Below are 26,284 nucleotides of genomic sequence, written 5' to 3' on the forward strand. Positions count from 1 at the left end.
TGAAAAATTTATGCCCTTATCTCATGGCAAAGAGGAAGAATCACACCAACCATAACCAGAACAGAAAGGACCATCGGGGCGGAATTAAAAAGCCCAAGATGCCGAAGTTTTCTGAGTTCCTGGGGCTGCACCCGGCAACGCTGGCTCGTCTGGAAGAGGCGGGAAAGTTATGGAATGCAGCGACTTCAAGGAAATAAACGTTCTTTTTGAGTCTAGGCTCTGTTTATGTAGACAGTTTTTTCTTGCCCCAGGCGATGGTGCTGGTAATTGACACCTTTGAGGTTCCCTCGGTGGTAATATCTCGAAGGCTCTTCCGGTCTTCGGAGGTTGTGGAGGTGGAGGAGGTGTCGATGGGGACGATAAAGAGGGTTCTGACAGCTGGGGGGATATACAGCATTCATAAGGAGTGTTTTAGCGACGAGGAGATTAGACAAATGAAGTACTACTTCAATGAGGTTGTGGAGGTACTTGGCAATGTCCAGTACATCAACAAGAGCAGGAGGGTGGTCAAGTACTATGCAGTAATCCGCGGCTCAGATGGAGTTCCCATCGACCTGGATGAGATTAGGGAGGAAGAAGACGGGAGGGCCTGCGACAAGACTGCATTTCTCCCGTATGTCAAGGCTCAGGAGGAGGAGATTGTCATTTTTCCGGATGACGAGGATTAGTGCAGGTCTCGGTCGAATTCCCTGCCTTTCTGACTACAAGAAAATTTTTAGGCAAGGACCCTAAGAGAATGGCATCTGACTTGGCATTTCCTACAAGAGAGAAGGTTGGATCGACCTACAAGAAGGATCGTCTATACAGAGAGGGGAACGGATTCTTTATGTATGTGAGGTGTGGGGGGTGCAGGCACACAACCTGCTGCTACTCGCACTCGCAGACAAACATCTCATGCCCAGGCTGCGGGGACATCATCCTAACGTCTTCTGGAGGCCGCGCGGTTGTGTCGCCAAACTGTGAGTTCAAGAAGATCATAAGGAATATTGATTAAAGATTTTGGTTCCAATGTCTTGCTGGCTTGGCGCAAAGGTCAAAGCCGAAAATTTTTAAGCCCTGATGGACATCGGGCAAACGCACCTGGGAGGGCTGATATCGAACTCCCAGCAGGACGAAAAGGTAAGATACCATATTGTGGGGTCTCGGGTCAGGATGGCATGCAATCTTGTGAAAAGTCTGTATGGAGGGTCCCACCGCAGCAAGCTCATAGTGAATGGATATGGACAGATCCTTCTTTCCTCGCAGCCGGGGGTTATCTATGACAATGTCAAGGTCAACCATCCTCTTGTGAAGCTATTGCAGGAGTATGTCAAGAAGATGGATGTGATTGGAGATGGAGCAACGTTTTTTGTGGTTCTTGTGTCTGAGCTGATACAAGAGGCCATTGATGTTATCGGGAGGGGGATGAAGCCTGCATGCTTCAGCAGTCTTCTCAGAGAAGCCCACAAGGAGATTGATGATCTGGGAAGAGAGCTTCTGGTCGAGCATCGGATTGACTTTGAAGACAAGGAGAGCATATCGATGGTTCTAAGGGGCGTGCTGAAGGATAAGTGGCTAGAGGAGATAGTTGTTGAAGGAATATCACTGGCCAGGAGTTTTAGCTCTGAAAGCATCAGGGTCTGCAAGGTGGCATGCGGGTCTGTGGAGGATAGCTATGTTGTAGAGGGGATGGTGTTCAACAGATTGCCGGAGGGCGAGGTGAAGCATGCCCGGCAGGGAAGAACGTCGATCTACAACTGTCCGCTGGACATATCGAGGACTGAGCTGAAAGGGACTGTTCTGATGAGGACGGCCTCTGAGCTCCTGTCGTTTAGCAAGGAGGAGAACAAGAGGATCAAGGAACTTGTGGAGTCGATAGGTGCGGATGTTATTATATGCAGCGGAAAGGTGGACAAGATCTATCTCGATTTCCTGAACAAGGGTAGGAAACTTGTTTTCCGAATTACCAGCAAGTATGACCTGAGAAGGATCAGGGAACTGCTAGGGGGGCACATTCTATCTACTTTGGAGCCTCCGGCCGAGGGCTCGATGGGCGTTGTTTCAGAGGTCGCCACCTTCAGGGAGGGCAGTACCGAGTATACAAAGTTTATTTCTGGAAGCAAGAAGGTGTACACCTTGGTCCTTAAGAACTCTGTACAAGCAGTGCTGGACGAACATGAGAGGATGGTCCAGAAGGCACTGGTTGTTTTGAGCAAGAATGTTTCTGGGGGCAAGATTGGCCTGGTGGACGGGGCAGGAAGGTTTGAGAGAAGGCTGTCGAAGGCATTTTTGGAGAGATCTGCAGGCCTGTCAGGGGGAAAGAGCCTTGCATACAAATGCATTGGAAAGGCCCTTGGGACGTTTGGATCATCGGATGTCGAGGTCTATGACATATACAATGCCAAGATAAAGGCACTGAAGTACTCCATGGAGTTTGTCTCCACGCTGTTTGAGACCAGCGACTATCTTATAGGGAGGCCGGAGGCGCTCAACATAGGGCCCAGGAACAACCAGCACTGGGACGAGGAAGATCACTGAGAAGTCTCAGCTGGCTACAATTAAATCTAATTCTTGGCAAAAAGACGGTTACTAAATAATAAGAGTAATCAAATATCCAATATACCTTGTATGGAGCAGTACAACAGGGGACACCTCAGGTGTGGCGGGCGACGTTACAATAACCAGGGATGGCGAGTCTGGGAAAGGGCGTAGGGTCTTTAGGGGATATGCAACACGGCAGCGATGCAGGAGAGGGCACAGATGTCCCCAGCTGGTCTCGATGCTAGATGGAGGTGAGAAATGGTCAGGCCGTTGGAAATGGTAGGGCTTTATATTTCTACTTGAAAATGGGAGGTATAAAATCGCGGTTTAGAGATGGGCCTAGGCCTAGATGTCGATTCGCTCGAAGTTCAACAAGGACGAGAAGAAGTTTGTGAAGTTTATTGATTCAACCGAGGAAATAATAAAGCATCTAAACAAGAGTGATTCTAGCAAAAGATCAAGGTTGAAACTGAGTGGACAGCAAATCGATGTTCTGGAGTCGAACTTTAAGATCGATAGTCACCCGAACAGTGCCACCAAGAGCCTGCTGTCAAATGCCCTCAGCATTCCCCTGAAGAACATCCAGATATGGTTCCAGAACAGGAGGGCCAAGGAGAAGACAGCCAGGGATGGCGGCCGGAGAAGAAGCGGGAATGCAGAGATTGAAGATGGGGAGTATGAACACGGCAAGATGAGCTACCAGGCGATGTGCCCCTTTGATTTTCCTCCTCAAGAGAGGTATTTTCTCTAGTGGATGGGTATATTGGCGTTATTGTAATTTAATGATTGTACCGAGATCTAAGGGTTGTGCATGGCTGTAGCGGGTAGTAAAATATTTTGTGTCTTTAGTTTTAAACGATGGAGTCATTCCATGGTCTATTGATTTAAACCGGCCCAGGAATTGCCCTGCTTTTTGAGTCGCCTGTCTCCAGATGGGGAATAGGTGCTATACAAAGCAAAAGCAAAGAAGTACACTCCTGGCTGACGGAGTGTGCATCTACATTTTGATATAATTTTTTCTTGCTTGTGCGGATGAAAAGCTACCTCTGGATGTAGACCCTTGAGATGCTAGTTTTGGCGAACATCAATAGAGAGATGAGCTTTGAGGTCTCCAGAGTCAACGGGAGGGTCTTTCTTACGGGGAGTCTGGACGGGATAGAGTACAGGGGATCTGAGTGGAACTCCCCCTGCAGCTACTATGTGGTGGAATCTTCTGGCGACGTGCTTGATCTTGGCAAGGCTTCCGAGGCCAAGATAGTAGTGTTTGAGACTGTTTATGAAACAGGGTTGTCCCACAAGGAGACGAATCTTGAGGAGCTGATTTTTTCCTTTGGAAACAGGAAATATGTAGAGTATCTCAAGAGGAAGGAAATCGACGGATACAGCAAAAGGCTTTTTATGCCAAAGCTCAAGTACAAGAATCAGATTCTGCCACCCATAGACGAGGAGGCATCGAGTCCCGAGAAGCGCTTTGTACTGGAGAAGATGTTTCCTGCAGATGTGCTGGAGAGCTTTTCAAAGATAAAGCTGGACTCTGTACTTCTGCATCCAGATCTGATGGGCTTGAGACAGAACATGAGGTATAAGACACACTTCCTGCTTGCAGACTGCATAATCAAGCTGATGGAGAAGAAGTATGTTACCGACGATTGCCTAAGCGATTCGGGGTACTCAAGCTTCTTTGTGATGGTAAAGGACGAGGTTGAGAACGGGAGGCTGACCCCGCTGTGTAGAGACAGGCTTGCAGTTCTCTGCTACATACTGTTTCTACAGATTGAGGGATTCTGCGTGAAATACAAGCTTCTGCCGGACTTCAAGTTTTCCAAGAAGAAGGTTGTCAACATATTCAATCTGATGGGGTTTCCGTATCATTTGAAGACGGATGTCTTTAAACCGACGGAAAGGGCGGCATGTCAATCCGACATTGAGAACCAGGTGCATTCGATGGGTTGAAATGTTGCTCTGATGTGTATCCCTAGGGATGAGGAGTGTGGATTTCGAGATGAAGCTTATGGAGAGATATGGAGACGGGGTGATTCCAAGGGAAGACATCGAGGGCATACTGAGGGAGGCCGTTGAAAGCAACGTGCTCGAAAGAGATGAGGTGGGGGAGTGGGAAAGGAACGACGAATACACAGTGGCAAGGCTATTGCAGCTGGTAAGGAAGTGGAGAACAGACTTTCTTAAGGACTCTTTCAGCATAAACGATATCTCTTGTAGAGATGAGGATCGTGGCGGTGATAGACGTCTGTTTCCGGATGGTTCCAAGGGGCCTGAAAAGGAGTGCTGTAGTTCTATTGGTGGCGATGACTCGTTCATGACGACGGACGAGGTATTCCTTTCCTCCTTGAGGGACAAGACCAGGATCATTACGTCTCGGGGGAATAGCAATGGCAAGAAGATTGTGAGGAGTGTTCTGAAGGCATGGGGAGAGTATGAAAGACTTCCCTCTGCGCAGAAGAGTTGGAGGTGGTACCTCCTTGTTCCACTTCTTATTCCTGCGTACTTCCTGTACGTTCCGAAGCCATTTTGATCTGTATTAAATTCCTACCTCCTAGACTCCCATGTACAATATAATAATACCAACATACAATGAAGGACCAAACATCAAGGTCTTGCTACGCATGGTCTCTGACGTCATGAGTGAGGAGGGCAAGCCGTTCAAGATCATTGTTGTAGACGACAGCAGCCCCGATGGGACCTATAAGACTGTGGAATCGATGGGACTTCCCAATGTGTGTCTCTTGTCAAGAAAGAAAAAGCTTGGGCTTGGAAGTGCATACAAGACTGCCCTTGAGCACTGTGAGCATCCGTTTACGGTTGTGATGGATGGGGACCTATCCCACGATCCTATGTACATTAAGGACATGATCAGACTTCAGAAAAAAGGGGCCGACATAGTTGCGGGAAGTAGATACTCTGGAGAAGGAGCAGTGTGTGGCTGGTCGATGAAGAGAAAGATCATAAGCCTCGGCGCAAACAATCTTGCCAGGATATTCCTTAATGTGAATGTGTCCGACCTCACCGGAAGTTTTCGGCTGTATAGGACAGAGGTGCTCAGGCTGCTGATTGAAGAGTCTGTGTCTACGGGGTACTCCTTCCAGATGGAGCTTATGTGCCTAGCCAAAAGGCGCGGATTTGTGGTATCTGAGTGCCCAATAGTCTTTCACGAGAGGAGGAGAGGGCAGTCAAAGCTGTCTTTGATGGAGATTGTGATGTACATAAAGGCCATAGGAGTTCTGTTTTTCAGCGCTTAATTAAATCAGTGTCTCTGTAGTGTCCTGGACTGTGTAAGTCTGTGTTCCTTGGATCCCTTGGATGAGGATATTGAATGTTGCTGAGAAGCCGTCGGTTGCAAGATCGATATCCTCGATTCTGTCGAAAGAGCTGAATGTCAGGAGAGGACTCCATCAGTATTGTCCAAACATCCACTTTGACTACGGCAACCAGATGGTGTTTACGAGCGTTCTGGGCCACCTGCTCTCGAGCGACTTTGAGGAGAAGAGCAGGTGGGACGAGGTTGATCCGGAGGTGCTGTTTACGGACAGGATTGTTAAGCATGTGCAGCCGGAGTTTGTGAAGGTTAAGGAGAACATCGAGAGAGAGGCCTTGAAGTGCGACATGGTGATTATCTGGACAGACTGCGACAGAGAGGGAGAAAACATTGGAAGACAGATAAGAGATATTGTTCTCAAAGTAAAGAAGATTGACGTTCGGCGTGCAAGGTTTTCAGGGATCACCCTCAGAGACGTGGAGAGTGCACTAAGGAATCTGGGAGAGATAAACGAGGCAGAGGCGGAGGCTGTTGAAGTACGGATAGAGCTGGATCTTAGAATAGGATCAGCATTTACTAGACTGCAGACACTATCACTCGGTAGGGCAAGACAGGGAAAAAAGATACTAAGCTTTGGGCCATGCCAGGTGCCTACGCTGGGGTTTGTGGTGGAAAGGGCTAGGGAGAGAGAGAGCTTTGTTCCAGAGATATTCTGGACGTTGAAGTTCAAGGCTATGCACAAGGGGTTTAAGGACGAGTTTACATGGAGAAGAGGGCCTGTTTTTGACAGAAACTGCGTGGTATGCTTCTTCAACAGCCTGTCTGGAGAAGATGCCAGGATAGTGTCACGAGAGGTGAAGGAGAAGACGAAGTACAGGCCGCTTCCACTGAGGACTGTTGAGCTGCAGAAGAAATGCTCGTCATATTTCAGATTGAGTGGGCATAAGGTAATGGAGATTGCCGAGGGACTCTACAACAGAGGATACATAAGCTACCCCAGGACGGAAACAGATGTCTTTGACAGGAAGTTTGATTTCAAGCACATACTAGGCAAACTGTGCAAAGACAGCAAGGTTGGAGAGTATGCCAGTAAGTTGATGGGGGAGTTTAACCATCCCAGAAATGGAAAGAATAACGACATGGCGCATCTACCGATATATCCATTAAAAGAGGGATCTGGACTTTCTGGAAGCGATAGAGACATTTACGACTTTGTCTCCCGGAGATTTCTGGGATGCATAGCAAAGGACGCCAAAGGTCTTGAGACGCGATATGAGCTGAAGATTGGACTGGAGATGTTTGACCTCAGCGGAATAAGGGTGATTGAAAGGAACTATCTTGAGGTGTATTACTACGATAAATGGGACGACAAGGAGGTTGGCGACTTTGCAGTGGAGGAGATAGTCTCTGGAGACCTGGAAATTGATGAGGGGGAGACATCTGCACCCAAATATCTTAGCGAGGCTGAGCTTATAGGGCTTATGGACAAGAACGGAATCGGAACGGATGCAACCATACATGAGCACATCCAGAAGATACAAGAGAGAGGATATGCTGTCAAGGTTGCAGAGGAGATAAGGCCGCTGAACCTCGGGACAGCCCTTATTGAGGGGTATGAAAGGTTTGGACTGAATGTTGGTAAGCCTGAGCTGAGGAAAAGCCTGGAAGTTAGCCTGAAGAAGATATCGGACGGAGAGATAGATGGGAAGAGTGTTGTCTATGAAGGGGTCATGGCCTATAGAGGGATATATGCCATTCTCAAACGAAACATCGGAGAGTTTGCCAGCATTCTTAGCAGGGGCATTGAAGCCGATGCATCTGGAGTGACACCGTGGGGAAGCATAGGGCCGAAAGGCGGTGGGAAGGGAAGGTGCAGGAAGGTGGAAGGTAGAGGAGGCATAGCCAAGGCGATTGGTAAGGGGGAGGAGGCAAAAGGAGTGGAATGTAGCTGTCGGGTGGAAGCCAAAATGCTGAAGGTAAAGAAGGGAAACAACGCTGGAAAGGAGTTCTATTGCTGCGGAAAGACTCCGAAAAGCTGTTATTTTTTCCAGTGGAGCACGGACGAGAAAAGCAAGGGGGAAGAAGAACTGAAGTGCTTCTGTGGATTTGAACCTCAGCTACTTGTTGCAAACACAGAAAGCAACCGGGGCCGGAAGTTCTACAAATGCAAAAAGGCATATAAACCTTGCAAATTCTTCCAGTGGGAGACCTGAGGAGAAGAGGTCTCCTTTAATATCATTGCGTGCTCTCCTTTTAGGACTCTATGCAGGGTGGAAGAACGCCCTCCTTTTAAAGTATAAAAGCTCCTCGGAGAAGAGCATGAATGGCCGAAAGTGTAGCTTCTTCAGAATCTTTGCCCCAGATGAAGCCAGAGGAGCCTGAGTCCAAGAAGTCCCCCTCGAGGGAAGCAATTCCCAAGGACATGCCCGTTGTCAATGTGAGGGACATCATGATGTATGTGGAAAACATGGAAGGAATGGAAAACAAGAAGCTGATCCCCTATGTTGTCTATCTAGACGAGCAATTCAAAGAGATTGTACAGAAGAGGAGAAAGGATGCCAGGGTGGTTTTTATATTCATGATAGCCATTATGTCTATGCTTGTCATTGGGCTGGTTGTGTGTGGAGTGAAACTCCTTGGATACCTGATGGAACAGAAGTAAGCTCTCCTGTGTAGGGGGCGCGTGATATCCAAATATGGCATTAAATGGATTATATTGAGTTGTTTGTCGAAGTGTTCTGTAGCCCCTTCGATGTATGTTACAGGGGACACCATCACGGCCGTTGTTGACATTGGCAGCGAAACGGTCAAGACCGGGTATTCAGACACCTTCTTGCCGACGGTGTTTTGCCCTAGCATGTCATGGAAGAACGAATATATATCTCCTGTGACCAGATCTGTTGTCAGCGATGTGGAGTCTTATCTTAGGACCCTGTGCGACAACATCCCTTGCGATGCACAATCTCTGGTGATTTCGGAGAATACCATGGAGGCAGGAGGGGCGAAGAGGGAGATCTTGGGGTATCTTATGGAGAAGCGGGTGTGCGAGTCTGTTCTATTTGTCAGGAGCGGGATTCTTGATGCCTTTTCGTATGGAAAGACAACAGGGGTGGTTGTCAGTCTTGGAGGAGGGTCGAGCCAGGTCTGCAGCGTTGTCGATGGGCTTATCACGTGCAGAAGACAGCTGGATGCCGGGGGCCTTGACCTTACGATGGACTTCAGGAAGGGGCTTACCGACTCTGGGGTTGATCTGTCGAAGTTTGTCTGTTCCCGGGGGAATGAGTCTTGGTGTGAGAGAAGGACCGAGTTTGAAAGGAACGAGTTTTCTAGACATGTCAAGGAGGTAGTTTTGAGCCTGGGTAGCGAGGATACAGGCGGAAGATATGTGCTACCTGATGGAGAGGTGGTTGAGATGGAGGAGTGCTGCAAGGCAGCGCTAGGCAAACTTAAAAAGGTTGTGAAGCTGGTTGTTGAGGTTGTTGAGTTGAATTCAGCGGACATAAGGCCGCTGCTGAGCGGAAACATATTGATTGGTGGGGGAGTTGGAGGGGCAAGAGGACTTGAAGGGCTTATTTGCGAGGAACTCGGGAGAGAGCGGCCCCGGTGGAAAGCAAAGGTGATTGTTGAGAGAAGTCGATTTAGCACGTTCCAAGGAGGATCGGTGATAGGATCGATGGGAAGTGCAAAGGGGCTTCACATTGGAGCCAGGGACTACGAAGAGTATGGAGAGGGCATTCTGGATAGAAAGAAGTGCGAGTGGATTGTGGAAACTGTATGAGATGGCGCAATAAAGTCTGTGCGCAGGAGCCTGGGTTTTTGTATTTTGGTTTTTGTGTGTTGAAAAGTATAAAAAAAATTTGCGCCAGCCCCCCTACAATGGCTACAAAGGTTGAGGATGATAGTAAGCCACGCTTGAATGCTTGCTTTATAGGGCATGTAGACTCTGGGAAGAGCACCACGGTCGGGATGCTTTCATACCAGCTGGGAGCAGTTGATAAGAGGGAGATGGAGAAGTATGAGAAGGAGGCAGCTCTGAACAACAAGGAGACGTTCTATCTTGCATACTTGACCGACAAGACCGATGCAGAGAGGAAGAGAGGGATTACGATTACCACGACTCTTGTCAACCTCCCCACCGAGAAGTTCAACATCAACATTCTTGACTGCCCTGGACACAAGGACTTTGTGAAGAACATGGTGACGGGGGCATCGCAGGCTGATGTTGCGGTGGTGATTGTTCCAGCATCTGGGTTTGAGTCCTGTGTAGGCGTTGGGGGGATGCTGAAGACACACATTATGATTTCTGGGATTCTTGGATGTGAAAAGTTGATTGTGTGCGTCAACAAGATGGACGAGATTCCAGAGAACAAGAGGATGGAGAAGTTCAATGAGGTGTCTGCCGAGATGCTCAGGATTGTCAAGAGAAGTCATAAGGACAAGAACCCCATTATTATTCCGATATCCGCATTCAAGGGAATCAACCTGACGAAGAAGGGGGAGAAGTTTGAGTGGTTCAAGGGATGGAAGGAGAAGGAGGGGTCCTCTGTGATATACACCCTTGAGGAGGCGCTGAACTACCAGGATGTGCCTGAGAGGCACAACGACAAGCCTCTCCGCATGCCGATTACCAAGGTCTGCTCGATTGCCGGGGTGGGAAAGATCTTCACCGGGCGTGTTGAGTATGGAACCATCACCCCGAACCTCAAGATCACGATTCAGCCTGCCGGGGTGGTTGGAGAGACTAGGTCTGTTGAGATCCACAACAAGCCAAGATCCATGATTCCATGTGGAGAGAACTGCGGTGTTGCACTCAAGGGAGGTGTGATTGGAGAGATTGACAAGGTGGATGCAGGCCATGTAATTTCTGCCAACGATGAGAACAAGGCCGTGGCCTATCCCGGGGCAAAGATCAGAACGATTGTTGTTGGAAGACCAAAGGGGCTGTCTCCTGGATACACGCCACAGATCAACTTTGGAAACTGCCATTCTCCTGGGAGGATTGCCAAGATCCTTTCCAAGGTGGTTGGAAAGGAGGTTCACGAGAATCCAGAGAATGTTGCAAACGGAGAGAACTTTACTGGAATTGTCGTTTTCCAGAAGCCGCTGGTCATTGATAAGATGGAGAGATTCCAGAACCTGGCAAAGTTTGCACTTATGGATAGCAATGGAGTAGTGGGGATTGGAAACGTCATGGAGCCCCTCACCCGCGACCAGCTCCTCAAAGACTATGGAATCGACCTGAACGAGGATCCTAAGGCAGCAAAAAAGGCGGCCTCCAAGAAGAAGGCATGAGCAAACTTTCTTTCTGAGAAAGAAGTACTTCCATTAAACTTCTTTTTATTAACTGCTTATTCTTTCCAGCATCCGGAAAAGGAAGTACCTCAACCTCCTCGGCTCTTTGCTGAAAAGAGCCTCCATCTCAACCTTCCCATCGATCTTCCGAAGAAATAGTAGATCGGCGGAGAGCTCCCCGAATCTTACGAGCCTGTTGATCATCTTCAAGTCGTGCACATTCAGCTTTACAAAGACATCCTTGTAGGCATTCTTTTCAAGGACATCCTCCATGCACACCCCGATTCTCATGATGGTCTCGACCCTGATATCCGGAGTCTCCTTACTTCCGTACTTGTAAATGCAGAAGATGTGGATCCCGAATGGATCAAGATCAAATAACCCGGCAACAGCTGTCTTGTGCTCTATCATCTTAAGCAATAGCACCGTGTTTTTGCACGGATATCCCTTTCCGCACACAAACAATATCTCCTCAAGACACTTTTCCCTTTCGATCTCTGAGGCTATTCTCTGGAGTACTGTGTCTTTCTCGACAACCACAGTCTTCTTGTAGTCACATAACACCTCTGCTATGTCTGACATGTCCGGGATGAGCTGTGGACAGCCTCCCTTCGAAGACATCTCCACCATGCCGAGACCGTGGTGTCTGACAAAACCTAGTCTTCCAATAAAGATTCCCTTGAGAGTATTTCTTACGCCGAGATCGTGCTTAGAAATCTGGAGTTCGGATGCAATGCTGGATACCAGCCTCCTAACAACAGACTGCGTCCTAAATACATTCACGTCCATGTAGAAGATCTCCCTCTCGTTCCTAGTGATTCCAAGCTCCTGCATCTCAATAATTATCTCGTACAGCCTGAGCCTTGTTGCAAGAGTCCTTGACTTCAGTCTCATTAGAAGTTTCAGCATGCTGCTTCTTAGTGACCCGGATATTGCAGAGGAAGTGGGAGCCAGCGCCATGGAGCATAAATCTGGGATAATGATCCCTGTGTATATCGCATGATCTACACTGCAGAGGGATATGAAAAGGTTAGGAAGCTTCTTGGGCACCTGTGCATGGTGCAAAGCAGAGCCAATGCAGTGGCATACAAGGTGTCGAAGTACAAATCAGAGAGCCCAGTGTACTTGGTGGAGGGCAACGGAGGGGAGGTGTATTTGATGGGAAACAACGTCTTCGAGCTTGAGTGCAGCGGATTTGACGTCGGGGTTCCAAAGGAGAAGGAGGCTCTGGTTATGCTTTTCAGATTCAATGTAGAAAATCCCATGGAGAGCACGGGGAAGAGAATCGGGGCGTCCAGAGAAGCGCTGTTTGTGGAAGTGGATGCAGGGCCTGTGACATGCAACGGGAAAAGAGCAGGAACTCTGATCACTTCTAGCATCCCACAGAGCTTGGATGCATTATCTAGCGTTCTTAGAAGATTTATTCGTATTAGCAACGACAGATATCCCGGGGGACTTGAAAGGGCGCTTGTGGGTGTCCTTAGTTCAAACAAGATTCTGTGAATCTACTTATTACAACTCTCCCCAGGCGATTGGTCTTTATTGGGATAGAGCCTATTGTCTGGACCTATAATTGCTTACCTCCACTAAGTGGCCGGGCTCCATCGAAAATCAGTAACCTGAAGCATAAATAACAAATCGTATGTGTCAACAGAAGAAGAGAGAATGCTTTTGCCGCTGCTGATTGTTGGAATGGCAATTTGCAGAGAGAATGCTGTGATCCTGATTCTTTGCAGGAACAGCGACAAGAACGGGATAACAGAGACGATAAAGAATTTCGAGGAGGTGTTCAATAAGAACTTTGGATATCCATACGTGTTCCTGAACGACGAGGAGTTTACTGAGGACTTCAAGAAGTCCATAAGAGACGTTACGTCTAGCACCGTTGAGTTTGGGAAGCTCGAGCCCGAGGAGTGGGAGGTTCCAAAGTGGATAGACATGAAGAAGGCAAAGGAGGAGATGATGAAGATGGAAGACAAAAAGATTATTTATGGAGGGTCATTATCGTACAGGAAGATGTGCAGATTCTTCTCCGGGTTTTTTTATAGAAACAAGCTGGTCGAGAAATACGACTACTATTGGAGGATAGAGCCCGACGTGAAGTTTCTGTGTCAAATAGAGTACGACCCATTTACATACCTAAGGGAGAACAACAAGCAATATGGATTTGTGATATCGCTGGTTGAATTCATGGATACGATTCCCGGTCTCTTTAGAGAGGTGTTAAAGTTCATAACACAGAACCTGAACTCGATTAGAAAGGTGGATGGAAACAGGTTCATCCTGAACAAGGATGGATCCTACAACGGATGCCACTTCTGGTCAAACTTCGAGATAGCAAGCTTTGGATTTTTCAGAAGCGAGACGTACCAAAAGTACTTTGACTGGCTGGACAAAGCTGGAGGGTTCTTCTACGAGAGATGGGGAGATGCCCCAGTTCATAGCATTGCTGCATCTCTCTTCCTGGATAAGGATCAGACTCACTTCTTCAGTGATATAGGGTATGAGCACCCTCCATTCCAACACTGCCCTCGAGAGGCGTCGATGAGGTCCAAATGCAAGTGCAGTATCTCCAACTCATTGGATTACTCTTCAAACTCGTGTCTGGGATTGTACATAAAGTCTCTTCTGTGAATGCAGACGGGCAGGGGAATATTCAACAGTAATAAAATCTGCGGAATGGATATTTTTGGTTTATTTTTGTCCTGGGCAAAGGATGGACTCTTCGAAGGAAGCTCTGAAAGAAAGGAAGAAGATGGCGAAGGACGAGAAGAAGAGGCAGAAGCTTGAGAAGTTTCTGGCCAAGAAGACTCTGGAGATCGGTGTTTCAAAACCCAGGAAGGAGTACAGGAAGGAAGGATACGACCCGCTGCAGGTTGAGGGCAAATGGTACAAGCTTTGGGAGGAGCAGGGGCTCTTCAAGCCTGTCGAGGGAGGGGCAAGATATGTTGTTCCCATTCCTCCTCCAAATGTAACGGGGAGCCTCCATATTGGACATGCGATGATGGTTTCTATCCAGGATGCAGTGTGCAGGTACAAGAGGATGTGCGGATACGAAGTTCTGTACATTCCTGGAACGGACCATGCGGGGATAGCAACACAGAATGTTGTGTCTAAGCAGCTGGCAAGAGAAGGAATTGTTGTTGACAGAGAAGGGTTTCTGAAGAAAGCTTGGGAATGGAAGGACAGGCATGGATCTCGGATATACGAACAGCTCAAGAGGCTGGGGACGAGTGTGGATTTCGGCAGGGAAAGGTTTACTCTGGACCCTGGAATGAGCAGGGCTGTTGCCGATGCATTTGTAAAGCTTTATGAGAAGGGCCTTATATATCGCGAGCCGAAGATTGTGAACTGGTGCAGCAGGCTGTTGACAACGATAAGCGACCTTGAGGTGAACCATGAGGAGGTGATGCCCAACACATATCTCCAGGTGGACGGGGGGAAATACGAGTTTGGGGTGATTTACCACTTTAAGTATCCAATAACTGCCGACAAAGGGTTTTCTGGAGACCATCTCTCCCTGCCGACCATTGAGGTTGCAACAACAAGACCAGAAACCATCCTTGGAGATACTGCAGTGTGTGTGAACGGAAGGGACTGTAGGTTCAGTCCCGAGGGAATCAAGGAGATGCTTGGAGATGTTCCACATGGATGCAGGATTTATGGGGTGAATCCACTAACTAGAGATGTGATTCCTGTTATCTTTGATGACTATGCAGACATGAGTTTCGGAACCGGGGTGGTGAAGATAACTCCAGCACACGATGCAAATGACTTTGAAGTGTCCAAGAGGCACGGACTTCCATGCAAGGTTGTATTTGACGAACAAAATAGAGTGGTTGTGGAGGGTGAGTTCAAGGGGCTGAAGAGGTTTGAGGCGAGGAAGGCTGTTGTTTCCAAGCTTAGAGACGTTGGGCTGTTTGTTAGCAAGAAGGGGCATCCCCAGGTGATTCCAAGGTGCTCCCGATCTGACGATGTCATAGAGCCCATTATCAAGAGTCAGTGGTGGCTGAACTGTAAGGAGATGGCCAGAAAGGCCATTGAGGCTGTTGAGGATGGAAGGATAAGTATATTACCAGAAGGTGCGGAGAAGCAGTGGTACAAATGGCTTGGAAATATCAGGGACTGGTGCTTGTCCAGACAGCTGTGGTGGGGACATCGAGTACCTGCGTACAAAGCGCCGTCTGGAAAGTGGTATGTCGGAAGAACAAAGGAAGATGCGTTTCTGAAGATGAGAAGCGAGTGTATGGGGTCTGACTGCGATCTCTCCGAGCTTGAACAAGACGAGGATGTATTGGACACCTGGTTTTCGTCCGGGCTATGGCCATTTGCTACGCTAGGCTGGCCTGAGGAAACGGAAGACTTTCTGAAATACTATCCGAATACCTTGCTGGAGACGGGGAGTGACATTCTCTTCTTCTGGGTTGCAAGGATGGTGATGCTGGGCCTTGAGTTGACAGGAAAGGTGCCCTTCAGTCAGGTTCTTCTCCACGGGATAGTGAGGGATGCACATGGAAGAAAGATGAGCAAGAGCCTCGGAAATGTCATCGATCCGATTTTTGTGATCGACGGGTGCTCTCTCGAGAAGCTTATATCCACAATGAGGAGCGGGAATCTCGATGAGAGGGAGGTGAAGAGGGCTGAGGCAGTTCTGCGGCAGGATTTTCCGAATGGGATATCTAGATGCGGGGCGGATGCGCTTAGATTCGCCTTACTTTCATACACATCTGGAATGAAGGATATCAATTTGGACGTGCTTAGGGTGGAAGGATACCGAAGGTTTTGCAACAAGATATGGAATGCTCACAAATTTGTGAAGACTATGGTTGACGAGCTAGCGGGGAAGAATGGGAATGGCCCTGTGTGTAAGGATGATTACGGGAAGTACATCGTGTCCTCTGCTGAGCTCCCGGGTCCTTCTGAAGAGGGTCCTGTTGAATGGATTCTCAGGAGAAGGAACGAGACGGTTGAAGAAATCCGACGAACGCTTGATTCATTCAACTTTATGGGTGCTACACAGGCAATTCACCAGTTCTTTATCTACGACCTGTGCGATGTCTTCATTGAGGTTGTTAAGAAGAGCAAGAACGAGAAATACATCAGGGTGCTATTTAGAGTGTTCATCGACTCGATGAAGATGCTCCATCCATTCATGCCATTTATCACGGAGGAGGTGTTTTCAAACTACTTCAATGGTTCGATTTCTGTTTCACCGTATCCAGAAACAGACGGATCCGAGCATGAGAGCAAGTTCTCCGTAACTCTGCAGATCACAAGGCACATAAGGGCGAAGGCAGAGTCAAACGGATGGAGCAAAGCTGTGGTGGAGATTGCTCCCGGAGGAGACGTCAACCACGCAGATTTAAGATTCATCCGCTCGCTCTGTAGAAAGATCGTCGAGCTCAAAATAATAAGCGATGCCGAAGACGGTCCATACGAAAAAGTTGGGGGCTCAAGGGTCCTAGTGAGACAAACGGAATGAACAGGGATTGGATCGATTAAAGTCTTTTAATTTAACTTCTTGAGCGAATGGGTTGAAACCAGGAAGTCTCTTCCTCTTCGGTAATACTCTTGTACATCGCGTGGGCAGCTAAGGATCCATCTGTCCAGAGACACACGCATCTCTCCAAAAACACTTCGCATTGATGGGTTGTTGAAGTATTGCTGTCTCACCATGGCGACAAGTGCAGTGAAGGTGACAAGACTTGATTTCCTGAGAAATATCATTAGAAAGGAGAGAGGAACAGTGAAAACCTCTGTGAACAGAGCCAGCCTCCCAAGGGCAATGTGGTATACAGACAGAGAGACGCATACCGGGTATATGGCAGTTCTTTCGAAGACCTTCTTGTTCGACAGCACAAAGGAGCTGAGATGATAGATCGACAGGAGATAAAATGGAAGGAGAAGAGCCTCGTGGGGAAACGTGAAAAACACCATGATGCAGTAGATGTTTGACTGCGATAGGATCTCTCCTATGGACGAGAAGTGCGGGAACAGAGAAATTGCATATGATGATGCCAGGCATAGGATATTGACAAAGTTCGGCAATGGGTATATCGGAATCCTGATCAGATGCAGCATGAGATATAGTGTATAGTTTGTTGCAAACAATGCATTCAATAGCATCCATGTTTTCTTGGTCGAGCTCAGCTGTGACATCTCCTTGGAAGGGCTAGGGGATCGAATAGTATTTAGGCGCTGTGAATTGGGGCTGTTTCATGTGGTGAAGCAAATGGCAGGAATGCATGTGATACTTGAAACGGCTATGGGATATAAAGTGATGCAGCAAGAAAAGCACAGAAATGGTGACTGTCCGAGAGGCTTTGAACCAAGCCATAGACGAAGAAATGAAGAGGGACGAAAGGGTGTTCGTTCTTGGAGAGGAGGTGGGGGTGTCTGGAGGAAGCCACGGAGTTACCGGGGGCCTTTATAAGAAATATGGAAAGTGGAGAGTTCTAGACACGCCGATCAGCGAGATGGGATTTACGGGTCTGGCTGTCGGCGCCTCTTATCTCGGCCTGAGACCAATAGTGGACTTCATGACATGGAACTTTGCGCTCCAATCGATAGACCACATAATTAACTCATGCGCCAAGACGCTGTATATGTCTGGAGGGAAAATCAACTGCCCGATTGTGTTCAGAGGGCCCAACGGATTCAACCCAGGATATGCAGCCCAGCACACACAGGACTTCAGTAGCTACTACGGTGCTGTCCCGGGGCTCAAGGTTGTCGCACCATACACTGCGAAAGACCACAAAGGCCTGATGAAGTCTGCAGTGAGAGACGAGAATCCTGTAGTGTTCCTGGAGAATGAGACACTCTACAACGACACATACGAGAACATAGAGGAGGGATATGTCCAGCCTCTGGACAAGGCTGTTGTTGAGATCGAAGGCAGCGACGTCACTCTCATCGGGATCTCGCTCTCTGTGAAAACATGCCTTGAGGCAGCAGAGGCACTGGGAGCTCTGGGGATTTCCTGCGAAGTGATCAACCTTGTCTCAATCAGACCTATAGACATCCAGACAATACTGAGGTCTGCCATGAAGACAAGATGCGTGTTTGTGGTTGACTTTTCTTGGCCATCGTTCAGCATTGCGTCGGAGCTTTCAGCAACAATACATGAGAGCTGCTTTGGCAGGCTGATGGCTCCTGTTCAAAGAATAAACGGAAAAGACACTCCGACACCCTACTCAAAAGAGATAGAGAAGATGGCATTTCCGACATCCTTGGACGTTGTCAACTCTGTCATGGGCATCTGCAGAGAAAAGTTGCACAAGAATAATAAATCAAATCTTTAATTCTTGCTCTAAAGAAACTCTTCAAACTCAACTAATCCGCTGCCTTTATCGTTGGCAGCAAAGGAATCATCGTTTATTTCTCCATCTTCTTTCAGTATCTTAACCTCCTTTGGCATGTATTTCCTATCGATATCTGCCCTCTTTTCGTCGCCGTCCCTGACACGCAGCAGAACTATGTCGCCAGGCACCATTCTGACACGCCTGTAATCTCTTCCACGGACTTTTGCCGTTCTATAGACACCATCAGAACAACTCACCTTGAACTGTCCTTGGCCAAGAGGGCATATTATTTGTCCATACACAGTTCCCTCCTCCTCTGCAAATACCAAGGCCCTATCATTAGCAAATCTCCCCTTCCTTCCTTTCATTCACCCCTGGATCCTCAGCAATTTTATCACAAGCAGAGATGGACCCAAATATCGCAAGGCCGGCCTATTACGAGCCATGGGCCTTAATTATCCCAACGGACGCCATATAATCTGCCAGCTTTTTGCTTGCAATCCTTCGGTGGCTTATTCTATTCTTCTCGTCGACAGGCATGTCTCCAAGACACATCGAGGACCCGCTGGGAAGAAAGATGTAATCAAAGCCTTCCAGGCCGTCCTCCTTCGACTCCACAATTGAGCCCTCGAGTTCCCCGAAAAACACCTTCTTGACCACACGTCCGTCCCTGTAGTGGGCAATCCCCAAGCAGCAGAATGCTGTTGCATTGCTATTCCCTATCTTCCCTACAATCTCTGAGATTTTTCGAGATCCTATCCTGAGAAAGTCCTTGATGTAAACACCGGGAAATCCATACAGCCCTTCGAAAGCAACTGCCGTGTCGTCAACAATCACTGCATCGCCCTCCCCTATGCACGGAACCACCTGGTTGAGCTTGTGGTCCACAATTCGTTCCAGGGATGCTTGGATTTCAACCATCGGGATGTTCATGTGCACTATGTCTGCCTCAAAAAGACTTCTAATCTCCTTCAGCTTCTTCAGATTTGTCGTTGCAAAGTAGATCCTTCCCATATCGGGTGCCCAAGGGTGTAAATCCATTTATCTTCCCCACATGCCTTGAAAATATTGCATGGCATCCAGAAAAACCACTGCTCAATGCACCCAGAGCTAATAAAAAGGAATTTAATTCAAGGACATTTAATCAAGCCCATTAAGTCCACCCAAGAAATCTTCCATTTATGGCAATGGGGTTTAAAAACAAGGAGGCCCCTAGCCCTAAATGAAAAATGGCTTAAGCGTCACATCTGCGGTAGTAACGATGGTGACGTCAATGATGGGGACGGGAATCAACTACATGCCCTATGCATTCAAGAGTGTCGGATATGTCCGGGGCATACTTCTGATAAATATAGTTGGGGTGCTGACGTTTTTCTCTCTGTATGCGATTTCCATTGCAGCAAACAAGTCTAAGGAGCCAAACCCAACATACTCGTCGCTGTCATCCCAGATTTCAAAGCCGTTCAAGACTCTGGTGGACATGTCCATATTCAGCGGGTGCTTTGGCGTAAATGTGGTTTTCTACAGATACCTTGCAGAGCTTATTACAATGATGTTTCCAATAGGAGAGTATGTTGACCCTGAGATAGGGCGGAAGATGGTTGTTGTTGCCCTTGCAGTTCCTTTCCTCCTGCTATCGTTGCAGAAGAATCTATCCAACCTCAAGGTGACATCATACATCACGGTTGCATCTGTAAGCTATCTCGCGATGCTTATGGTTGTGTACTGTCTATTTATTGGAGGGAGTTGTGCAGACGAGCCCATCCAGAGGTTTGGATCTGAATTTTCAAGCGGTGTCTCCTGCTTTATACTTGCGTTGTCGTGCCAGGCCAACATGGTTAAGACATACACCGAGCTGGAGCACAAGTCTGTGGGCAACATTGTTAAGGTTGCAGTGGGGGCCGCATTTTTTGGTACCCTTATTTATGGAAGTGTCGGGCTTTGCGGATACATTGTGCTTGGACACTCGATAAAAAGTTCGATAATCGACATACTGATAAATCCCAAGAGCAACATCAATGTGTATCTTATGAGCCACACCATCGATAAGTATGCGGTGTCATCAAGAATAGCATGCTTTGGGGCAATGCTGGTTCTGTTTGGAGGATTTCCCGTTCAGATGAACCCATTGGCTGGAATGTCTCTTGGTTACTTTATGAAAGAGGGAAGCAACGAGGATATAGTAAGAAGGAAGGTAGTGTGCGTGATGATGTCTATGTTTCTGGTCCTGGGGCTCATAAAGGAGCTCAACATTGACACTATACTGAAGATGATTGGGGCCACTGCCGTCAATCTAGTTTCGTTCACTTATCCTTGCATATACTATCTTCATTTCAGTAAGAAGATGGACCTGATGTCTGGTATGGCTGCAGTCTTCGGGGTTGGCAGCTTGGTGTCAATGGTTTATATGTCATATAACATACTGACAACATAATGTACCGATTGGGAGGTTTGACGTGTTCTGTGCTTGGCTTTAGGACAAGGGCTTTAATTAAAATATTGCCAGGTTGAGACATTCAAGCTACTCTAATTTCTTAAGCAACTCAAAGACCTTCTCCTGCACATCCTTGTTGCGGAAAAGAGATGCCCTGTGACATGCGTCACTCATGTCAATACATATCCATCTGTTGATAAATGCCACGGGGTCTTTTTCGAATTCATTCAAAACATTCTCTCTTTCCTCACATCTCTTCAGCAGTTGCTTAAGAGACTCCACCTTTCTATCAAGAGCATGGATTCTCTTGGTGTAAAGGGTGGGACATTGGTATAGGTCGTCCCACTCGAATGGGATATCGAAAATCTCTGTATGGCCATCAATAGGAGGAATGTCAACCACTAGGTAGTCCAGAGGGCACAGATGGGGCACCACGAGACCAGGAAGTTCCGGAAAGGAGAATCTGTCTACCCCAAGAATGTCTTTTAGCAGCGGGTTACATTCGACTACGTCTGAATCAATAGACATCAACCCATTCTTATTTACATACCTCCACAGGTGTGTTACCACGTTTGGCTTTGTGTCTGTGTACCTCATCAGAAGATTGCCCAGTTTTGTAGACAGTCTAAAGATTTCTCGTGGGTTCTCAAGATCAAAGATCAGTTTTATGTTGCTCGGAGTTCTGTCGCTACTCACCTCAAGTGCCTCCGTATCTCCACTGTGTTTCGTCCACTCGAAGAAGTCTTCCATAGATACGTCTTTGGCGTGCATGGAATCTGACCTACCCCAGTCATCTCTAGGAATCTCCTCCGTAGCTCCGTCTCGCCCACCCGTCTCGCTAGACAGCTTAGCATGGATATCGGTCGTTGAAGGAAGGTTGCTATCAAATACAATGCAGAGCCTTTTTACAACGTCAGAAAACTTCATTTCTCCCCCATTTTTGTAGTCATTGATCACCCTACTGTCAAGGCGTATGAACACGCCCCTCTTCATCCCAACCCTAACATAGCATCTCAGAAACTTCTTGCACTTGATTCTTTTGAGATACTCAGCCTCTATATTCAGCTTCCTGCCCAGGCATAGCCTATCGATCTCCTTTTCAATGCTTTGTAGCCTGTCATATAGGGTGCTCATTCCTGCCGAACTGGGGTATCAAAGGAAAGAGTTATTCTAACATACACAGTACAAAGCAGGTGCTTCACCTCAGATTCCGGCAGGTGCAAGGCAGGATACCCTGCTCCGGTCTGTGAAGATATTGACTTGTTTATCACCATTCAATTGTTTTCATGGAATACCCTGGAATGAATAGAAGAGAGCTATACGAAGTGTTTGGCCACGGGATGCCTGCAGACATGGATCCTGTGGAAGCTGATGAGGCAGAATGCATCCGACTATCGTACATCACCAACAACTCCAGTGAAAACATCCTCTTGACCCTAATTCCAAGGTACAAGTCATCCTACAGTCAAGAGAGCGCCAAGTTTCTTATTGAGACAATAGCAATGATAGTAAACAATCCAGAGATGGCAGGGTCTGCCTTCAGCCCGGTAGCCCTCATCCCTCTTGTTACAAATACCTTTGGAGCATCGTACTTTGATGTCATGGAGTGCTTTGAAAAGCTGAGTGAGATTGAAGGAATGGCAAGGAAGATGCTTCTTCCTATGATATATGGACTATCATTCAAATGTTCGCAATTGGATGCAGCATCAAACATAGCCAACTACACATCTGCACTCGAGGCACTGACCGGGCTCCATGGTGTCCTTGAGGAGCTCAAGAACGAGGTATATTGGGGGCTGGGTAACACCAGGCCTGGGAAAGATGTCATTCTCGACTTTCCTATATACTCTGGATTTCCGTGCGGGTTTCCTTGCTTTCTTGACGGATTTTTCGAGCCTTTCATATACAAGAAGTGCGACTATGCGGCGCCTGCCCTTGATTATCTTGGAATCTCCACAAGAGAAGTAGTGGAGAAGTCAAGGAGATCCTACCGCACCCTAAGTGACCACTCATACAAGATGCACCAGATAATACACTCGATTGTAAAGTCTTCCAAGGAGCTGAAAGCTAACTTCATGAAGTACGTATCCAAGGTCATATCGGTCAGTAAGGAAAGGAGCAAGACTATTTTCAGCTGGCGGGAAAACATAAGTGACGGATTTGCATACAATATGTCGATGGTGATGAGCAGATTCAATAGGAAAGTGATTGACGGAGACATGGTAGACAAGATAAATCCCGAGAATGTGGAAGAGATCTCCTTGGACTCTTTTCCGACGTTTTGCTACTTCACTAAGATTCATCTTCTATTTACGTCATGTGTGAAGTTTGGAGAGTACATTAGAAGCCTGGCATATGAGTGCAGGCTTCTTGACGGGGATGGCGGGGAAAGGATGGAGGCATACAGAAAGGGCATAGACTCGAAGATGAGCGCACTAAACGGGTTTCTCTTCATGACGGATCTCTTTGCAGATGAAAAACCATTCACCGACTTCATGACAGAATACACTGCTGAAGTCGAGTATCCATGGCCAGACTTCTACTACAAGACGCTTCTGTGGATGCAAGAGATGACACTTGATCTGATAAAGTCTGCAACGATTTCAAACGCGCTAAACAAGGTGATGGAGAGCATCATGGACTGGAGGAGTCCTATATTCAAGAAAGAGGTCGTGAAGATAGTGAGCCATAGGAGCTCTGCAATAAAGTTTACAATGCTCAACCGGATAATAGACTACTACAACTCTCTCGGAAGAGATGAGATGCGAATGGAGCCTAGAAGCATCATCCACTCGATCTTTAAGGAAGGAAAAGTGTTTTCCAGAATGAATGTCTGCAGAAGAAACATCACATTCATCAACTGCATGATGAAGGACTTTGAATACAGCCTGTCTGAGGGTCTTTCATCCATCAAGGACATAAAGGAGGACATGAAGGTTGTTGAGGAGCTGAGCAGGGAGCTGGACGAGGCTAAGAAAGAGAGGGTGGAGGAAAAGAAGATTGAGTCGATTAGCGAGAGAATAGGGTCGCTAAGGAAAAGCATCCGCTTCTCAAAAAACAAGGCGAGAAATTCCTTTTTGTACGTTGACGGATGCTTCGACTTGTTCACACATATTCTTGATGAGAAGCCCGACCTATTCCTGGTCGACGAGATGATTTCGAACTTTGTAAGGGTCTTGAACTGCAACCTGAAGATCATCACCGGGCCCAAGTGCACCGATCTTGTGATAAAATCTCCAGAGCAGTATGGATTTGATGCAAAGAATCTCCTGAGGCGAATGGTCATGGTCTACATAAGGATTCGCAGCAGTAAGTTTGTTGAGATGGTGGCCAGTGACAAGATGTACTTTGACATCGATTTTTTTCGTACGGCCCTTCGGATATGCGAAAACAAGTACCTCATCAATGAATCACAAGTGGAGGAGCTGAGAAGCCTCATAGATAGGCTGGAGAAAGTCGAGGTGATTGAGAAGGTTGAGTCCGTCCCTGACGAGTTTATTGATCCGTTGACATTCAACCCAATAAGAAACCCTGTGAAGCTCTTGACTTCGAGAATAACTGTAGACAGATCCACATATGATATGCTGATGATGAACGGAGGAATAGATCCGTTTAACAGGATGCCCCTTACGGAGGATATGGTTATAGAAGATGCTGAGCTTAAGGAAAAGATAAACAGGTATTACGGATGTAGTGGCCAAGGTGGGGAGGCTTGAAGGCCCTCCTGGTGATAGAGATTCTTGATTTTTGGCGGCATTAAATCTTTTTTATATCTCGAGATCCCGGCTCCAAAGCCCTTCAGAATTTGATGTCCAAAGGAAAGTTTGTTGTGTTTGAAGGATTGGATAGGTCTGGAAAGACGACCATAGTCGGAAGCCTGTATGAAAGCCTGCTCCCTATTGTGCCTACCAGCAAGATCCGATTTCCAAACAGAAGCGGCCCTGTGGGCAAGATCATAGACGGGTATTTGCAGAAGAAAACCAATCTGGAGAGCGAAACCATCCACCTACTATTCAGTGCAGATAGATATGAACACAGACTCATGATTGAAGAGCTCAGGAGGGATACCATAATTCTCTGTGACCGCTACTCGATGAGCGGGATAGCGTATTCCGTAGCCAAGGGTCTAAGCTTGGACTGGTGCATTGCGTCCGAGGCTCTACTTCCCAAGCCCGACCTGACTATATTCATAGATGTTCCCATGGATGAGATATGCAGGAGAAAGGGGTTTGGAACGGAAATCCACGATACTGTTCCGTTTTTGAAGAAAGTTCTCTCTGCATACCAAGCACTCCTCAAGAAGGAAGAGAACACCCTTGTTGTTGATGGAACTCTTCCAGTGAGGGAGGTTGTTGAAATCGTGAGGAAAAGGATACTTGGGTAGCTAACTTTATCATACCCAGAAGGTGTATGGGCATATGAACTGCTCCTGCCTCTAGGGCTTCTTATTCCATTCTTTCCAAGTTTGAGGACACATCGTCCTCTGCATTCTCCCCCTCATGCCTCCCACTGCTGGGCGCTCCAAGGCCTCTGATTCCACAGGTTTGCGAGATGTGCTTTGCAAGGTAGTACTGGGCCTGCGTTGAGTTTCTGCATGTGTCGGGAAAAAGAGCAAGAATGTTGCCATAGGCCTCTTTCCTTGCTCTATTAAACGACATATCTTTCTGGCTGAGAAACGAAATCTTAATAAAAAGTAGAAAGTACTCGCATGCGTTAAATAGGAAGTCTTCTTTCTGGAAGCCTTTGAACAGAGAGAGGTCATCTGAGTAAAGGTCATAGTTCCGGATCTCCCTAGCGATTGCATCGAATAGAACATCCATTCTTGACTCCTTCTCTCTTAGGCATCTCGCCATTTCTTCATCCGATGGCCTCTTGGTGGCTTTAGGACCTGCAATATGCCAGAACTCAATTCCCCTTTCCTGCTGAAATGTTTCAAGGATCATCAGATGTACATAGCGTTCCACCTCGGTGCTTTCGGACTGAATCGACAGCTCTAGCCTGTCGACCTCGGACTTGATGAGGCCAGCAAGGCAGTCACAGATTTTGGTGTCGCTCTTTGGGATCTTACCACGTCTCCTCTTTGTAGGTGTCTCTGAGACTGCCGAGCCCCCTGTCCCCTCTTTTTTTCCACCGGCCTCCTGAGGACAAGAGTCTGTGTTTGAGCTCTTTGCAAGCCTGGATTTTTCTTTTGCCTTGTGCACGCTCAGCACCTTCTTGGCACTATATGGCAGCTCTCCCTTGTACACAAAGAAATCCTCGAGGTTGCATTCTATCATCACCATCTCCGTCTCTCCCTCAAAGGGCTCTATGAACGGGTCGTTGTAGTCATACTCGTCCGTCCTTTGCCTCCTTTTCTTTTGTTTTGTCTTCTTCCTAAGATCGATCTCCTTCGGCTCCATGAGATTCACCTGGATTGTAACCTCTTTTTCAAGATCCATTCTGCAAGAAAGGGGATAGACC

The 26,284-nt window shown here is 47.4% G+C and overlaps 25 protein-coding genes across 25 annotated transcripts; 19 read left to right on the top strand and 6 right to left on the bottom strand.

The window, feature by feature from the left end:
* Window positions 1-23: 23 nt before the first annotated feature.
* ECU04_1005 (uncharacterized protein) lies at window positions 24-197 on the top strand (the record flags this gene model as incomplete). The annotated part of the gene is made up of 1 exon (NM_001415595.1): window positions 24-197. The coding sequence occupies one exon, from the start codon at window positions 24-26 to the stop codon at window positions 195-197; it is 174 nt and encodes a 57-aa protein (NP_001402486.1).
* A 57-nt stretch (window positions 198-254) lies between these two features.
* ECU04_1010 (uncharacterized protein) lies at window positions 255-668 on the top strand (the record flags this gene model as incomplete). Its single annotated transcript, NM_001041134.1, has 1 exon — window positions 255-668. One exon carries the CDS (start codon window positions 255-257, stop codon window positions 666-668), a length of 414 nt encoding a protein of 137 aa, NP_584784.1.
* A 68-nt stretch (window positions 669-736) lies between these two features.
* ECU04_1015 (uncharacterized protein) lies at window positions 737-994 on the top strand (the record flags this gene model as incomplete). The annotated part of the gene is made up of 1 exon (NM_001041135.1): window positions 737-994. The coding sequence occupies one exon, from the start codon at window positions 737-739 to the stop codon at window positions 992-994; it is 258 nt and encodes an 85-aa protein (NP_584785.1).
* A 65-nt stretch (window positions 995-1,059) lies between these two features.
* ECU04_1020 (uncharacterized protein) lies at window positions 1,060-2,517 on the top strand (the record flags this gene model as incomplete). Its single annotated transcript, NM_001041136.1, has 1 exon — window positions 1,060-2,517. The coding sequence occupies one exon, from the start codon at window positions 1,060-1,062 to the stop codon at window positions 2,515-2,517; it is 1,458 nt and encodes a 485-aa protein (NP_584786.1).
* A 352-nt stretch (window positions 2,518-2,869) lies between these two features.
* Window positions 2,870-3,271, top strand: ECU04_1030 (homeodomain-containing protein; the record flags this gene model as incomplete). Its single annotated transcript, NM_001041137.1, has 1 exon — window positions 2,870-3,271. One exon carries the CDS (start codon window positions 2,870-2,872, stop codon window positions 3,269-3,271), a length of 402 nt encoding a protein of 133 aa, NP_584787.1.
* A 314-nt stretch (window positions 3,272-3,585) lies between these two features.
* On the top strand, window positions 3,586-4,473 carry ECU04_1040 (uncharacterized protein; the record flags this gene model as incomplete). Its single annotated transcript, NM_001041138.1, has 1 exon — window positions 3,586-4,473. The coding sequence occupies one exon, from the start codon at window positions 3,586-3,588 to the stop codon at window positions 4,471-4,473; it is 888 nt and encodes a 295-aa protein (NP_584788.1).
* A 28-nt stretch (window positions 4,474-4,501) lies between these two features.
* Window positions 4,502-5,053, top strand: ECU04_1050 (uncharacterized protein; the record flags this gene model as incomplete). Its single annotated transcript, NM_001041139.1, has 1 exon — window positions 4,502-5,053. One exon carries the CDS (start codon window positions 4,502-4,504, stop codon window positions 5,051-5,053), a length of 552 nt encoding a protein of 183 aa, NP_584789.1.
* A 31-nt stretch (window positions 5,054-5,084) lies between these two features.
* On the top strand, window positions 5,085-5,777 carry ECU04_1060 (uncharacterized protein; the record flags this gene model as incomplete). The annotated part of the gene is made up of 1 exon (NM_001041140.1): window positions 5,085-5,777. The coding sequence occupies one exon, from the start codon at window positions 5,085-5,087 to the stop codon at window positions 5,775-5,777; it is 693 nt and encodes a 230-aa protein (NP_584790.1).
* Window positions 5,778-5,838: 61 nt separating this feature from the next.
* ECU04_1070 (uncharacterized protein) lies at window positions 5,839-8,007 on the top strand (the record flags this gene model as incomplete). The annotated part of the gene is made up of 1 exon (NM_001041141.2): window positions 5,839-8,007. One exon carries the CDS (start codon window positions 5,839-5,841, stop codon window positions 8,005-8,007), a length of 2,169 nt encoding a protein of 722 aa, NP_584791.2.
* A 110-nt stretch (window positions 8,008-8,117) lies between these two features.
* On the top strand, window positions 8,118-8,456 carry ECU04_1080 (uncharacterized protein; the record flags this gene model as incomplete). Its single annotated transcript, NM_001041142.1, has 1 exon — window positions 8,118-8,456. One exon carries the CDS (start codon window positions 8,118-8,120, stop codon window positions 8,454-8,456), a length of 339 nt encoding a protein of 112 aa, NP_584792.1.
* A 90-nt stretch (window positions 8,457-8,546) lies between these two features.
* On the top strand, window positions 8,547-9,572 carry ECU04_1090 (uncharacterized protein; the record flags this gene model as incomplete). The annotated part of the gene is made up of 1 exon (NM_001041143.1): window positions 8,547-9,572. The coding sequence occupies one exon, from the start codon at window positions 8,547-8,549 to the stop codon at window positions 9,570-9,572; it is 1,026 nt and encodes a 341-aa protein (NP_584793.1).
* A 98-nt stretch (window positions 9,573-9,670) lies between these two features.
* On the top strand, window positions 9,671-11,086 carry ECU04_1100 (translation elongation factor EF-1 alpha; the record flags this gene model as incomplete). The annotated part of the gene is made up of 1 exon (NM_001041144.2): window positions 9,671-11,086. The coding sequence occupies one exon, from the start codon at window positions 9,671-9,673 to the stop codon at window positions 11,084-11,086; it is 1,416 nt and encodes a 471-aa protein (NP_584794.2).
* Window positions 11,087-11,134: 48 nt separating this feature from the next.
* On the bottom strand, window positions 11,135-12,046 carry ECU04_1110 (uncharacterized protein; the record flags this gene model as incomplete). Its single annotated transcript, NM_001041145.1, has 1 exon — window positions 11,135-12,046. The coding sequence occupies one exon, from the start codon at window positions 12,044-12,046 to the stop codon at window positions 11,135-11,137; it is 912 nt and encodes a 303-aa protein (NP_584795.1).
* A 39-nt stretch (window positions 12,047-12,085) lies between these two features.
* Window positions 12,086-12,589, top strand: ECU04_1120 (uncharacterized protein; the record flags this gene model as incomplete). The annotated part of the gene is made up of 1 exon (NM_001041146.1): window positions 12,086-12,589. One exon carries the CDS (start codon window positions 12,086-12,088, stop codon window positions 12,587-12,589), a length of 504 nt encoding a protein of 167 aa, NP_584796.1.
* A 162-nt stretch (window positions 12,590-12,751) lies between these two features.
* ECU04_1130 ("alpha-1,2 mannosyl-transferase") lies at window positions 12,752-13,720 on the top strand (the record flags this gene model as incomplete). Its single annotated transcript, NM_001041147.1, has 1 exon — window positions 12,752-13,720. The coding sequence occupies one exon, from the start codon at window positions 12,752-12,754 to the stop codon at window positions 13,718-13,720; it is 969 nt and encodes a 322-aa protein (NP_584797.1).
* An 82-nt stretch (window positions 13,721-13,802) lies between these two features.
* Window positions 13,803-16,568, top strand: ECU04_1140 (uncharacterized protein; the record flags this gene model as incomplete). Its single annotated transcript, NM_001041148.1, has 1 exon — window positions 13,803-16,568. The coding sequence occupies one exon, from the start codon at window positions 13,803-13,805 to the stop codon at window positions 16,566-16,568; it is 2,766 nt and encodes a 921-aa protein (NP_584798.1).
* Window positions 16,569-16,594: 26 nt separating this feature from the next.
* On the bottom strand, window positions 16,595-17,245 carry ECU04_1150 (uncharacterized protein; the record flags this gene model as incomplete). The annotated part of the gene is made up of 1 exon (NM_001041149.1): window positions 16,595-17,245. One exon carries the CDS (start codon window positions 17,243-17,245, stop codon window positions 16,595-16,597), a length of 651 nt encoding a protein of 216 aa, NP_584799.1.
* Window positions 17,246-17,388: 143 nt separating this feature from the next.
* ECU04_1160 (uncharacterized protein) lies at window positions 17,389-18,390 on the top strand (the record flags this gene model as incomplete). The annotated part of the gene is made up of 1 exon (NM_001041150.1): window positions 17,389-18,390. The coding sequence occupies one exon, from the start codon at window positions 17,389-17,391 to the stop codon at window positions 18,388-18,390; it is 1,002 nt and encodes a 333-aa protein (NP_584800.1).
* Window positions 18,391-18,398: 8 nt separating this feature from the next.
* Window positions 18,399-18,758, bottom strand: ECU04_1170 (Tif11p-like protein; the record flags this gene model as incomplete). Its single annotated transcript, NM_001041151.1, has 1 exon — window positions 18,399-18,758. The coding sequence occupies one exon, from the start codon at window positions 18,756-18,758 to the stop codon at window positions 18,399-18,401; it is 360 nt and encodes a 119-aa protein (NP_584801.1).
* A 67-nt stretch (window positions 18,759-18,825) lies between these two features.
* Window positions 18,826-19,404, bottom strand: ECU04_1180 (uncharacterized protein; the record flags this gene model as incomplete). The annotated part of the gene is made up of 1 exon (NM_001041152.1): window positions 18,826-19,404. The coding sequence occupies one exon, from the start codon at window positions 19,402-19,404 to the stop codon at window positions 18,826-18,828; it is 579 nt and encodes a 192-aa protein (NP_584802.1).
* A 208-nt stretch (window positions 19,405-19,612) lies between these two features.
* ECU04_1190 (uncharacterized protein) lies at window positions 19,613-20,824 on the top strand (the record flags this gene model as incomplete). The annotated part of the gene is made up of 1 exon (NM_001041153.1): window positions 19,613-20,824. One exon carries the CDS (start codon window positions 19,613-19,615, stop codon window positions 20,822-20,824), a length of 1,212 nt encoding a protein of 403 aa, NP_584803.1.
* Window positions 20,825-20,911: 87 nt separating this feature from the next.
* ECU04_1200 (uncharacterized protein) lies at window positions 20,912-21,958 on the bottom strand (the record flags this gene model as incomplete). Its single annotated transcript, NM_001041154.1, has 1 exon — window positions 20,912-21,958. The coding sequence occupies one exon, from the start codon at window positions 21,956-21,958 to the stop codon at window positions 20,912-20,914; it is 1,047 nt and encodes a 348-aa protein (NP_584804.1).
* A 167-nt stretch (window positions 21,959-22,125) lies between these two features.
* ECU04_1210 (uncharacterized protein) lies at window positions 22,126-24,540 on the top strand (the record flags this gene model as incomplete). The annotated part of the gene is made up of 1 exon (NM_001041155.2): window positions 22,126-24,540. One exon carries the CDS (start codon window positions 22,126-22,128, stop codon window positions 24,538-24,540), a length of 2,415 nt encoding a protein of 804 aa, NP_584805.2.
* Window positions 24,541-24,632: 92 nt separating this feature from the next.
* ECU04_1220 (bifunctional thymidylate/uridylate kinase) lies at window positions 24,633-25,208 on the top strand (the record flags this gene model as incomplete). Its single annotated transcript, NM_001041156.1, has 1 exon — window positions 24,633-25,208. The coding sequence occupies one exon, from the start codon at window positions 24,633-24,635 to the stop codon at window positions 25,206-25,208; it is 576 nt and encodes a 191-aa protein (NP_584806.1).
* A 61-nt stretch (window positions 25,209-25,269) lies between these two features.
* ECU04_1230 (uncharacterized protein) lies at window positions 25,270-26,262 on the bottom strand (the record flags this gene model as incomplete). Its single annotated transcript, NM_001041157.2, has 1 exon — window positions 25,270-26,262. The coding sequence occupies one exon, from the start codon at window positions 26,260-26,262 to the stop codon at window positions 25,270-25,272; it is 993 nt and encodes a 330-aa protein (NP_584807.2).
* Window positions 26,263-26,284: the final 22 nt, after the last annotated feature.

The sequence above is a fragment of the Encephalitozoon cuniculi genome, chromosome IV (genome assembly GCF_000091225.2).
Source record: "Encephalitozoon cuniculi GB-M1 chromosome IV, complete sequence".
Taxonomy (NCBI): domain Eukaryota; kingdom Fungi; phylum Microsporidia; family Unikaryonidae; genus Encephalitozoon; species Encephalitozoon cuniculi.